This window comes from Anser brachyrhynchus (genome assembly GCF_964034855.1).
Source record: "Anser brachyrhynchus genome assembly, chromosome: 1".
Lineage (NCBI taxonomy): Eukaryota > Metazoa > Chordata > Aves > Anseriformes > Anatidae > Anser > Anser brachyrhynchus.
Window position 1 is genome coordinate 26,793,512 of NC_137694.1, and position 14,056 is coordinate 26,807,567.

At 37.5% G+C, this 14,056-nt stretch overlaps 1 protein-coding gene across 1 annotated transcript in view; it reads right to left on the minus strand.

The window, feature by feature from the left end:
* CFTR (CF transmembrane conductance regulator) overlaps positions 1–14,056 on the minus strand; it is an 86,057-nt gene that overhangs the window by 48,149 nt on the left and 23,852 nt on the right. The window contains exons 8-11 of the mRNA XM_080579309.1: positions 11,868–12,114; positions 9,472–9,564; positions 8,754–8,933; positions 6,021–6,212 (exon numbers count right to left, since the gene is read on the minus strand). Coding sequence (XP_080435435.1) covers positions 6,021–6,212; positions 8,754–8,933; positions 9,472–9,564; positions 11,868–12,114 — 712 coding nt within the window. The remainder of the gene's footprint in view (positions 1–6,020; positions 6,213–8,753; positions 8,934–9,471; positions 9,565–11,867; positions 12,115–14,056) is intronic.

The following is a 14,056-nucleotide window of genomic DNA, read 5'->3' on the forward strand; positions in this document are numbered from 1 at the left end:
CATCTCGCACTGATATGATCCACTGGCACCGGCAGACTCCTCTAACTGAAATTCTTGTCTGTGGCCCAAAAGCATGGGCAGGTCAGCTGCTAGCGCAGCTGGTTCCCTGGGGGCTCCAAGTAGATAGGCTGGCACAGTTTCCTTTCAGCAAGGGAGCATCTCACTTTGGAAAAATCAATACTGACTCAGAGGAATAAATGGACCAACTTCAAACAGTTTATCAGCAATCATAAAAATATGTTTAATGGAGCTACTGTGTTATGTTCTACGTTGATCTCATTTGGTTAAAACCTGTGTCAGTCAAGAGAGCTCTGCCTGCCCCTCTCCCTGTATTAGGCACAGAGTAGATTATCTTGGATGCTGTCCTATCTTCCATGTAACTTCTGGAATCATATTTAATTCACTTACCCTGTACTTAACCTACCCACATGTTTCAAAACTCTGCTTCTCAGGAATATTTCACCATACAGAAAGCGAGTTTTGCCAGCATTTGTATGAGTTTTGGGTGAGTCTGACATTCTGCCGAAGGTCACAAACTTTTGTGAAAACAAAACTTATGAATTTGGATCTTGGATCCCTCAAAAATGGATCAGATGAAATCTAACAAAAGCCTGAGCTTCAGAGAACATAGGTGGTTAGAGAAAAGCGATATACCTAAATAAAATACAAATTTTAAAAGTAATTTCTAATTTGAAATACTTTAAAGAGATCTGTTTTTCTGGCTTCTGGCCCAGGAAAATGAGGTCTCTGGTATGTTCAATCTGGTTACCCAAGAGCCAAGATAGACAAATATACTGAAAATTCTTATCTTTTAAGAATGTTCCCTAGTGAGTATGAGTCTGAAACACAGAACTTGATTTCAAAGCTTTACAACCTCAAAATCTGAAGTTTAGTTCAGACCTGTCTTACTTTCAAGATCACAGCTTTTTTGAAAATCAGGACAAACAGAAAGTTACACTTTCTGCAAAATGAACAAGGAGTAATTTCTAGTGCACCTTAAAGCAGCTGAAATAAACTCACCTAACAGTGAAACAAATGTTGGATGAACAGCCTTTTTTTTTTAATTTAAAATATATTAAAAAACTCCTAAATACAATTTATATCAAGTCCACAATTTCTGTTTCAACAAAAACTGATATTTTACAGCACAATCTTCATTTAAAGATATCAACTGTCTAAATTAAAGGAAATTCTTGACATTTTCTTCCAAGTAACTGATCACATTTCTGGAAGTTTACCCACTTCCAATGAGCTATTCTCAATTTTTATAAACAAATGTCTTCTTTCTACTCTAGCATTTTTTCTGTCTTTTTTTTTTTTTTTGGCTAACTATCTGACAATTACTATCTTTTCCTGTTAGCTAAAGGGTTGGCAGCTTTCAGACATCTTTTTCGTGTATGGACTCACCTCACCTACTACCTGTAGTGAAGACATCTAAGCTACCTGTTCTTTCTAAAAAATCAGTGAAAAGATGCAGGAAATTAATTTGTGCTATTTTAGTTGATTACATTAGGATGAGATGAACTTCACTTTGGCATGCCTGTGTCTGTCCCCAGCTCTGAAGACAGTCCAGGTAACCTTCATGGTTGTCCACACTGCAGGCATCTACATGATTAGGTAACCAAGCTACCTCTTAATATCCACTTGTAGAGAGTTGCTTACTATGAAGCACTCAGTTCCAGATTTGAGTCCTTATTGTTCCTCTCTTCCGCTTTCTAATGTGTCAATAGCCCTTGTGAACAATGGGCACGAAAACAGAGCACTAAGCACTTCACTCACTGTCTGACTAAAGCTGTCAAACTGCCTCACAACCCCTACGGATTAGTTCAATTGTGCACTTGCATTCAGCTCCAGATTTGATATTCTGTGCAGACTAGTAGGACACCTGCCAAAAAAACAATCAGCAGGGATAAAAGAGGCTGGAGAAGTACAGTGAGATGCAAGCAAGGATATGTGCTTCCATTTCAGGGCGTCCTTGTCATTGTGGAGAACTGGTCACACGAGGATAGATGCCATCCTTTGTGAGGAGATGCCAAACATGCAGGAATACAAACCAGGGCTTGGCATATCTCCTTCTTTACCTATTCTCTTATGGTCTTATTTGAAAATGCATTTACCACACTCCCTGTAAAAACAGCTCAAAAAAGACAGAATCAGGCTGCGGACTTCTTCTGTACTGTTATATGATTTGATTGTGCATAGAAACACTTCCTCTGTTTGCATGCCATGTTAAACATTACATCCACGAGCAGCTGGTGCTTGTCAAATCAGAACATGTGTTTACTTTAAGAGTGGTAGCCTCTTAAAGGTAGTTTGCCATTATGTGTTTATGGCCTCTTAGGTAACCATTGAGGGATCGAATGAACTAACTAGGAGGAAAAACATCTCTTACCTTTCAAAGAGGCAAAACCAGAAGTCATAAAAGTGTGATTTTAAAACAAATGAATTATTGCATCTCTTCAAATGTGATACAGTGCTTGTTTATTTTTTAACTATGATGATTATAATGGGCCTACTTCTGCAGTCTTGACTAGAAGAATGCATTCTCTTGAGATGATTTTGTTCAATGCTAGCAACATGCATCCTTGAAAATTCCTGTAATAACCATTCAAAGGCTTTACCTTCTTAACTCAGCAAATTACAAAAACAAAAGAAAAATCTACACCCTTTGTACAGTATGCTATTAATAATGATTTTTCATACTAAAATTCTGAAAATCATGCCATGTTCCTTCCACGTTTATCCTTACATCAGTAATGAAGATTTTGCAAACCCATTAACTGCTATTACAAATTCTCATTTACATTCGTGCTATCCCTGCCATGACATTAATATGATCCTTGAGCCTCGATGGAAGCTGCACTGGTGGAATTACTACAAATTTAGTAGCAAGTTTCCATAGACATATAAACTCATCCAGTTCACATCTCCCAGTGGTTTTTGCCATTCAGCAAAGTGAATAAAAAGCAGTGAAATATGCATGATGTTCTCAGTATTAAATTTGTTCATACTTAATTGGACCTTAATTTGAAGTGCTAGCGCTAGTTCATTTTCTCTTGCTAATTGACTTTTATCGTGTGTGATGAAAAGTACTTGATAAAAGTGTAAAACACCTTGTCAAAAAGAGAAAGGTAGCATAAGCTAAGGCATCACCAGTTCACCTTATCTTATTTTTCAAGTACCTTTAATCTTGTCTATGGGGACTGTCTTTAGAAAAAGAGTGAGTTCAGATTCTGGCTTCTATCTATTATAGCATGTCAACCTGTGATGTTAAAGGTAATACATTTGTAATAATATCTGCACACTCAGAATTTAACCCATTCAAACAGGTTATTTCAGAAACGTTAACAAGTAAACAATAAATAGTGAGGACTAGTGATCTGTGCTGGACTAGTTTGATCTAGAAGTTGAAAGTCTTCACAAAAGGCTAACAGTGGAGGAGGAGCAAGCTGCTCCAGACTGTATTACTAAGTGCACAATTCAAATGCTTTTTAAACTCCGACAGGCTTGGTGCCGTGACTACATCCCTGGGGAGCCTGGTGTTGCAAATGATAACTCCTTAGCAAGTCAGCTATGTACCAATCCAAAAAAAAAGCAGAAAAATGTAGCACCAACCGTTCTGAAAATTCTCATGCATCCCCAAACTATTTAAATTACACTTACTTAATATTATTTGAATATCTGCATAGACCTAAAACAAAGTGCAGAGCACCTCGGATGAAATCACCCAGTGTAAGTGTCCCATTCTACTGATGGGTAAGAACGCTGTGTGCCAGAAAGCCTGAAACCTATGTATATGGTATGGCATGACCACCATAGAGTGGTGGTAATATGTGGTATTGGTGGTAATACCTGTGGTATTTTATTGGCACAAGTGAAGACAAGGGGAAAAACACATTGAATTTAGGAATAGTACTTATTGCTTTCTCTGGGTCAATTTTTCAGCATGCTTCCTCTATAGGGCGAAGGTGGAGATAGAAAAGCAAAAGGGACATTTCATAGGTGTGTTACTACATGATACATGTAGTGATGTGTCCATTCGCTCACGGGGTCAAAGGAGATGTCTTTGTCTTCCCAAAAAAAAAAGCTTTTGTGAGCATGGAGCTTGAAAGAAAATCTCAGTCAATCACTGTTAAGAGCTTTATTTTAACTGACTTTCAACATATGCCCAATAAGGAAATAAACTCTCTTTTATCACTAAACCCTGGTCCACCTTTAAGAGCCCGTGTAAGAGCTAGACTCAGCAACAGTCTTGCATTCAGATGAACTGTATAAACTACCTCGTAAAGTTGCAGAGAAGAAGAAGTGTACTCCTTTAGGCAAAAATCCTCAGGTATCTGTTCTTCATGAAGAACAAGGATACATACAGCCCCAGACCAACAAAGAACTAACCCTTCATTTAATAATAAAACCCTAAAAAATGCATCCTTGGGAGAAACAATGAACTAATATTTGAAATCCATTCTTAAATCTGCTATACTCTGCTATACTATGTGGTAACTTGGATGTGAAATTTAGTGAGACTAACAAGCACAATAATAGCAACAAGGTAATGCATTTGGATTGATTCCAAACCATTCTGCCTTCTCTTCAGTCCAACCCGATTTATTCAGGTTTAGTACAGAAGAAAGTATCCTCAGAAATATCAAACTTGGTCTCAAATAATGAGCCCTGCTAGGAGGTGAAGCATATCACTCAGCACAGAGCTGCACCAACACAGATCAAAGCTGGCTTGATCAAGCCTGTTTGGAGAACAAAGGAGCTCCAGCCTACCAAGACCAACACGCTGATCTGTCCCACCAACACAGAGACACCAAGCCATCCCACCAACACCGAACCAACCACATTCTGCTCTAGCAAGGGCCTGGGCTGGAAAGCCTCCTTGAGCAAGGACAGTTTCGAATTGGCGCAGTCAGTTCTTGGAGCTTTGGCATTAGCTACAGCTCTTAACACTGGAGTTAAGGACTTCTCACTTCAGAAAGCCTGAAACAGAAGTTGCTAATTCTCCTGTCTTCAGAAGCTTTCAAAGAAGATTTCCAGCAAACCACAATCCAAACACAGGCTGAAATGACCACAAGCATATAAGAACAGATTGCTTTATCACTTAACTATACCCTGCTCTGAAATAAAATGCAGTAACTTCATCTTACTTTTAAACAGGCTGGCTATTGTTTTCTTGCTTGACTGGCGCTAAGGAAAATGTTTCACTGTGTGGTCTAAAGAAAGATCCTATTCAGCACAGTTAAATATTTATTGTTTTCATATATATGTTACTGACAAAACACCTGATCTTATGACACAGCACTAAGTGTGGAAAGGTATAAAATGCTGGATCCTTTTATATCTTTCAATGTGAAAAGGTGTCCTTTCCTACACTACCTTCTGGCAACATCAGACAAACACAAGGACATTCCAACGTCATTGCATTATGGACTGCATGGCATGTAAATTTTGGTCCTGCAATAATTTCCAGAGTGAAAATGTTCAGCATGCACACACGAAAAAGCTACTAGTTCAGTCAAAATTTTCCTCTAAATAATTCAGGTTGCTGGCACAGCATTCTAGATACCTCCAGAACATTTTTGAGACATGAAAGGAAGGAGGAATACAGGTTAATTTCTCAAAATTGTAAGGAAAAGTAGCATTATCTCTGGAAAGTAATGTACATATATATATAAATAATATATATATATAAATATATATGTGTGTATGAAAAAAATGTAGAAACAATACTTCTTACCTCATTTCTTCAATATTATCAGGTTTACCTGGGTTTTTAGCCAGCACGGAAGACTAAGAACACAGACCTTACAATAGCTGAGCCAGCTTATTTAGCTCCCAGAATCAGCACCATCAGTGTATCTCTGAAGGAGCTGGCAATGGACTGACCTGGAGTTCTATGAAATCTGGATGCTAGGATGAGTTCTTTAAACCTCAGAAATGTCCTGCTTACTTAAAACTCCACTCCCTGACTTTTTTTTTTTTTTTCGCTTCAGTCTTAAGATTTCTAGATGACTGACCTCTTCCAGTTGGCAGGCTTTGATGACACTCTTGTATCGGTATTCATCATAGGATACACCAAAAATTATGTTTTCTTTTATTGTTCCAGGCATGATCCAGGAGACTTGAGGTGAAAAGGATATCCTTCCACTGTGTTTAATTTTACCCTGAGAAGGCTCCAATTCTCCCATTATCAACATCAGAAGAGAAGTCTGAAAAAAAATATATATTAATGGTTAATAATCAGAGACCTGTACAACCATAACAAATGCTAAACAAAAGAGGAGTCACTCTACTAAAACAAAACAATAGGATGGTACTTTTGTTCTGTAAAGAGTGTCCCTACAACCATTAATTTAGTATAAGCAGCAATTAATGGAGATTTTTATGACGTATATCTGAAAGGCCTCTGAAGTGAGAGAAACTTCATTCACTGAACAAGAAAAACTAAGATGCCCTGTAAACAAGGTATGGTGCCGCAAAAGCATGTGTTTTTAATTAAAATTTTGTCACTTTTGCAAGGTAAAAATGTGAGTGTCTATGAGAGACATATAAACATCAGGTGTTATAAGTATTCCTGGTGAAAATTTTTAACATCAGTAGCTATTCACTTGTTCTTTGTACAACACTATTCATGTTTACAATCTTGCTAGTGTTTATAAGCCTTTTATCTGTATTGCCCTGAAAAGTGCAATTTCTCTGTCTGTGGATTTAATTGCTCACAAACTGCTCAGTGTGATCTGAAGTTTCCTCTGTAACTGTTAACTCATTTACGTGAATACATGACCTAAGCATATTTACTATTTCCCTTCATAAAAGAATTGATTGCAATTTCAGTACTGACATGTTATAATTTCAAAGTTAATCAGTAGCTTCTAGTAACCTTGTCACACATCACTAGCTACTAGATCAAAGAACAGAGTTGAGAAATACAAGGAAAAAATATGTTACAAAGGCATTCCAATGGTGTTCTTATCACTAGTAAACAGTCAACAAAGCCGGGACGTAACAGCCAAAGATCTAAAAATCTACCCAAGTCACAATTTTATCTTCTCAACCCCAGAGACCCTTTAACCTGACAGGTTATACAATATGCAGAGGGAGTCTCACAAGATGTCTTTCCATCATACCAGAATCTAAATTTTCCCAAAAGCTGAGTAAGAAATTTTTGATCTTGCAAAGGGTAATTGCTTAGTATGTTTTGCACACTGGATGTAAACCCACTTTGTGCTTTAATTTAAAGTGTCATGTATTTTAAATTAAAATAAATAAATAAATAATATTTACTAGTGAAGTTGTATTAAAGAGTTGATATCAGGCTTCATAGCAATTATAGAAAAAATAAGTACACAGTACGTTCCAGAGGCCTGACAATTCCTGGAATTTACAGTACCAGCCTTAAGCAACAAGAAAGAAACCATAAATTAAGAGGGTGAAAGGAAAGGAGAAACTTTTTTTGCTTGGGAATTAAGTGTAAATCTTATTTTACATAAATCTTTCAGATAATATTATAAAGTTGTTATCTTTATTGCCTGGAAAAGTGCAGATTTGTTGCATATATATAATGCTCACATAGACTGCTCTGTGTGATCTGAATTTTTCTAAATTCCCTAAGTACCCAAATAAATTAGATATATATAAATCTTTCTATAGTAACTGAAATTTTTGTATTACAAGTATCGGCTTTAGCAATAGGCACTTGAGGTTAATAGAGACTTGAGCAATGTAAGAAAACTATTCTGTTAATTCAGAATTATCATAGTAAAATGCAATCCAACTTATCATCAACCTCATGTCCTCAGTCCTTTGTTCTTTTGTATTGGTGTCATTTCTGAAAAATATTAAAGCATTGACCATATTTAAATTGATGGGTCCTTTGCCATTGACTTCAACAGACCAAAGATTTCATGTGGAATTACAGAATCACAGAACGGTCAAGGTCAGAAAGGATCCCTGGAGGTCATCTTGTCCAACTCCCCCTGCTCAAGCAGGGACGCTTAGAACAGGTTACCCAGGATCTCCATGATTTGAGCTTCCACACCCAGAAGAGTCCAAATCAATGAAAGTAAAGGAAATCAGAATACCTTCACTGATAATTTGTTAAGCAGGAAAAGAAAATTTGCCAAACACATAATGAATGTTTGTTTTGACTTTCACTTCTTCTCAGAAGACCCCCTGAAACTGAAATACCTAATTCCTTGCAGTTCAAAGTGAATATGAATATCAAAATTCAACTCATTTCATAGTAAAAAGGTTAATTGGATGTATTATCTGCAAACTAAATGCACTGATAACATTTTCCAGTTCTAAAATTATTATTTATCTAAACCACAACTTTTCTCAGAAAACCACCGGTTTTAACAGCACCTCCACAGACTTATTCCACAGGCTTTTATATGGGACTGAGTGTGTATGTCTAAGCTACACACTGTAGGAAGTGGAGCCCATATGACCAGGTGTGCCACATATCCGGGGTATGCACCGTAGTTACCAGACTTATCAGTGTCAAGCTTTATAAGTTTTTTAGTTTTCTAAGTTAAATTGCTATTTCCTTACTAAGTCTGTATCCTTGTATGTACAAAAACCACCCGGCAAAGTCTTTCTCATATTGGCCACAGAGAAAAATTTAAAACAATTATGGGACATTTTATTGAAACATATTTTATTCATACTTTTTCCTGCAGCTACCAATACCATTATATTATTCCTTAAAATTGATATGACTTTTGTTGAAACAACAGAAATAGAAATACCTTGCCCGCTCCAGTAGATCCAGAAACAGCTAATAGCTCTCCCTTCTCAATCTTGAAATTTATATCCTGAAGAACAGGAGATGCATGAAGGGGAAAATTGCTGAAGAAGAGATTGTTGTCATTGCTAGGACCTTTGCTGTTGTTTTCCTGTTTTGCTTTTACAAAGAGCTCTCCAATTCCCTGCAACATACATATTTGTGTGTTTGTACGTACATTAAAAATGAATAGGACATGCATATGCAGAAATTTATATCCTTCTATAGGCTTACAAAGACTTGTGAACTTACTTTGCTGACATTACTTTTCCTATCTGTAACCCATCTATTATATTCTTAAAATAATATCTATTTTAATGTATACATTGTATTTGCTCCTAAATTTGTAGACATAAAAAAAAAATTCCTATAATTGAACTGCTTTCTAATGTTTATAACTTGCAGGAGCTTGATTTTGTTTCCAGGCTAGTTTAAATCTAAAATAACTTACAGGCCTTAACATTTACTAAAAAGCCTCTTTCAAAGTCTCTCAGCTGTGGATAATTTGATATTATGCATTCATTACTTGCCACATATTCCTTGCCTGCTGTTAGCTGAAGACAGTTAAACTGAAGGTGTGCAGTCTGCTGTTTTTAGAGAATGCTAAGGCAAATATCAGTAAAAACAAAACAAAAACTAAACTGTATTCGGTATTTGAATTTATTTTGGGTGAAAGTACTGACCTCATCCCAAAAAGCTGTTACTTTGTCCACTTCAACCCCAGTTGTTGTTAGATTATACTCCAGGGCTTTATATTCTTCTTTTAGCAAGAAATCCTAGAAAGACAACAAAAGCAGATTACAGGAAATGAAAAGGGATGACAGGTGTATCACACAAAGCAGTACAGACTTGCCAACCCTGAGCACTAGTTAATATTTCTGACAGTGCTATTGCATTCTAGTGTTTTCAAGTGAGGCATAAATGCAGCTTATACAATGTCTTTCAGATGCTGAAGAAAATGGTTTCTGAAGCTTCCAACTCTTACATTGTCAGTGAAAATACAATGATGAATGTATTTGGTTCTGGTTTGGAAAGAATATAAAAACTTGGCATTTCGTTTGCTTTCAGGACTTGCATTGGGCAGCCTTAGCCCTCCAACCTTAATCCTTTTCAAATATACCTTTGTTTCTGGAGTAGGACATGGAAGGTTACACTCTGGTAGGCAATGAAACAAAGCAGCTACATGTTTCTAACTCACTATTCCAAAACTGAAAGAGTTTAAATGAATTAGAATTATGTCTCCATCGGCACAAAAGGCAGATAGTAATCCTGGCTAGGCTAGCACTGAAGTAGTGTCATTTCAAATGACAGAAGTCAGCAACCCTACACTTGTTTATGTTCTGGGATTATATAAGGAGAAAGAAGTGTAAATCCATGCTAATGAAGGAAAGTTAACTTTTCTATTCCATGATTTTCTTAAGGTTATGCAGTCTGTATGTACCATCTCCTCTAAATTGCCTTTTAAAATTAGCTGGGACCAAGAAGGTCTACTGGGGCAACAGTGGGCAAAAAAAGGGGAAATGGTAAGGGGGAAAATACAGTTCTCTACAGTAAACCTGAAAGTTTCCCAACGAGCACAAGTGGAAGTGAAAAAGCAGATGATTGTAAGGACAGGTACCAAAAAAAATTGAAAGGCAAAACACGCACAGTTTATGCAAAAGAAAGAAATGGTTAGATAGGTTTTTATAACAAAGGCTATGGGGTCATCCAGTGGAGTTGCTGGAGCAGTGATAGTGAGAGAAAACATGCTGATCCATAAGGACTTCAAGGTCTAAAAAATATGATGCAGCCACATGGCAAATACAATAACCTTGGGGACTGATCTGAACTCTCTAAACTGATGAGGAAATTAAATCAGAGAAATGTATGTGTGGTTTATTGTTTCTGTTTATATCTGTGTATTTCCTGTGACAAGTAAAGAGCATCTGTGTTTTGGAATTCTGTGAAGTCTGTATATTGGGTCTATACTCAGCCTATCACAAAGACAGTATTATTTACAAATTCTAGAGCAGCTTCATAGCTAGTACCCCCAGAGGAAAGTGGCCAGCAAAGTGGTATGGTAACTGGGCTTGCCAATTCTCTGAAAGGGCATAGGATACGCTCTTCCAGGAAATAAGAGAGACAGGATGCCTCCACTAACGCCTGGGGAATCTGACAAGACAAGAGCTGTGTAAATTGGAATCCAACAAGGCATCCTTCTGAATGTCAGATAGAAAGGCTTATGGTTAGACTCTTGAAATGTCTGCTCAGTTAAAAATCAGAAATATCAGAAGAATCTAATATATACTCCTTATTCTATATTGAGATTCAGATTTCTGATTAAGGTCTTTAAGTAATATATTAGGTATTCTTTATCATGCTAAAAATAATAAAATTATATTTTACTGAAAAACATCTACACATTTTTTTTAATCCTAATATTTGAAGGGAAAATAGAACAAGAATTCTTTCTCTTAGGATTGATTTGAAAACAGCAGGTAAAAAAGACAGCGTTCATGAGGATTTGCTCTGAGATGACTCTGCCTCTCATGCTGGTTTATGAGCAATTGATCTTGGTAGGTAAGGTAGGTAATAATTAGAAGACTGGTACCTTAATTATGTTTAGCATTCACAATGACTGAGATGCACATTTGCATAAGATGTACAATCTCCTGCTGTTCTTGCCACTAATAGCTACAAAAACATAAGGTTTGTGATTGCAGCTACTGGAAGCTGTGCTATATAAAACACATACTAATTTTGTACTTCCTTTTCTGAAGGAAAAACGTCTCTTGAGCACCACAAATGTTGATATATTTTTATTAAGTTTGTTATTCTCCAATAAAAAAAAAAAGAACTCTTCTGTTTCAAAGTAAGTAGCCTGCAGGTAGCATAAGGCTCCCGTGGTTATGCTGCCTGGGGAACCATATAACAATATCAAGATTTATAATGACATTTCATGGTGTATAATCAAAGCAATATATAGTATATTCGGAAAGTCTGCACAAATGCTGTGTGCTTTTGTTGATCAACTGACAAGATAACATGATATAAAGAATTAGCTTACGTATTTGGGAAGATTGAAGTGTATGTACCCTACCTGTATTTTGTTTATTGCTCCAATAGAATCGTACCAGGTCTGTACAGACCCAGGAAACTGCCTGGTCACTGTCATTCGAAGAACAATGCAAAATGAAATGGTGGTAAATATTTTTCGGAGAATAATTCCTTTAGTCACAGCATATGGAACCACAGCTAAAAACACCACAAAAAAGCTTGAAAAGAAGAAGGCTGAACTGTTGAAATATCTCACATAAGCAGCTTTTCGGGTTAGCTTCAGTTCAGTTCTGTTAAAAACAAAAACAAATACAGATGATTAGTATATGGTTCCACGGTTTTCATTTTATAAACTTTTGGATGGAGCTGTTGGTAAAACAATTAACTTAGAGGCTCATCTGTCTTTGTTATTTTTTAGGAGCACGGTTAAAAAGCAAGATTCAAAATAATTTTGAACCTAAAAAAATAATTGCAGCCAAATATATACACCAATCTTCAGAGATGTTAGACAAAATAAAAATTATCTATGTCACGATTTAGATATCTCATAATCCACAAGCCTCTACAATTCCTGGCTCAAGCATCCTGAAACATCTACCGCTCACACAAGTGCCATCCCCATCTCATCTGGCCATCTAGATATGCAACACCTCTGGAAATGAGATATTCTTAAATGTCAGATTTACTATACGTGACCATAAAATACTCTAAGAACAGTCCACAATCTTAGTATAGTGCCATCTCCTTTTGCAGATCACCGTACTAACAGCCTCACCCAAGAAGTAAGGTATCAGCTGGCCTCAGCTTGACAAAGTGGGAGGCAGGGAGTCTAGTCTCTACCTTTCCTGATGAAGCTCAGTTCATGGAGCAGCCTACTGACTACTGTGCAGTCAGGAATGCAACTGGTGATTACTTCTATCTGCCTCCACAATGTTTATGCATCTTACAGTAAGATATTAAATAAAGAGAAATAATCCAGGGAGCAGAATTCATTTTCTAAGTCAATAGCCATAACTCACAGTGGTTAAGCTTTCTATTCACTGCTCTCCTTTTCAACTCATTCACTTTGTAATCCTAGGAACCCAGCAGCTCAGTTTTGTCTGAACACAGGCACCTCTGCTTCAATGAAAGGGACCGGATTTTCAAATTAACTAGGGGAAGAGATGGAGCTAGATCCCAACGTGCCCATTTGATGGGTGAGTACTCTCACCACTAGGCTGTTGCACAGAAGTTCAGTCACGTCAGTGATGGCAATTCATGGCATTTCAAGGCTGAGCATCATAATCTTTACATGTCTTCTGGTATTGATCCCGTGTCTGCATGCAAACTAAGCCCAGGATTTGGGGGCTGTGTGGGAACCCCTTTCAGTCCCACCTTGAATGTGCATGGGACTTCCATGTACATCAGCATCCTGCCACTGTTGTCGGACAAAGTGTTCCTGAAAGTCCCTCCTGAAAGTCTGAGCCCAGCCAGTTTTGAAGCAGGATGCCTAGCACCTCTCATTATGTCTGCATTTCACAAAGAGAGGCATGAAAAGAGTAGCCAGGCATGCAGGTAACCACAACAGCTGGAATCATGGACCTTGAAAAAGTGCCTCTAAAGTCCCACCAGAATTTGTATGAGGCTGTGGGTGGCAGCACTAAATAGGGACAACAAAGATTTTGGGATGTGATGCTCAGCCAGTCCCATGCAGGCATCTGGGTGGAAACTACCTAAACCACCCCTAGTGCTGAAGCACACAGACATTGCTCCAACGAGGGACAAAAAGTGCACTAACCATTTTCAGTATACTCCCAAGTACCAGCCATAAGTGATTGGCTTTGCAGAGGTGGATCTGTCTGTGATCCAGGCTTGAGGGCTCCGTAAATTAACCACTCATTTGGAACATGTCTCGCTGAGGTAACATAGGCACTTGGAGTGAGGATGTAAAGGACACTGTGTGCCTCTCACATACACTGGTCTACACTATACATGTCTGGTTTTGAAGTGATGCTACTGCAATCAGTACAACCACATGAGCTTGAGCTTCTCTGCTTTATAGAAAGATGGATCTTCTGCTGACAAAATAGAGACACTTCCAGCCTTGGACTTAGCCTTCTGCAGTTCTGTGCTATAGTTCATGGGCATGGGTCAGCATTGTGCTTTTTTACTTCTCTAAATACATTGTATGGCCCATAGAAATGCAGACATGTTTATTCAGTCACCTGTTATGAACAGTAATTAGTACAGGCT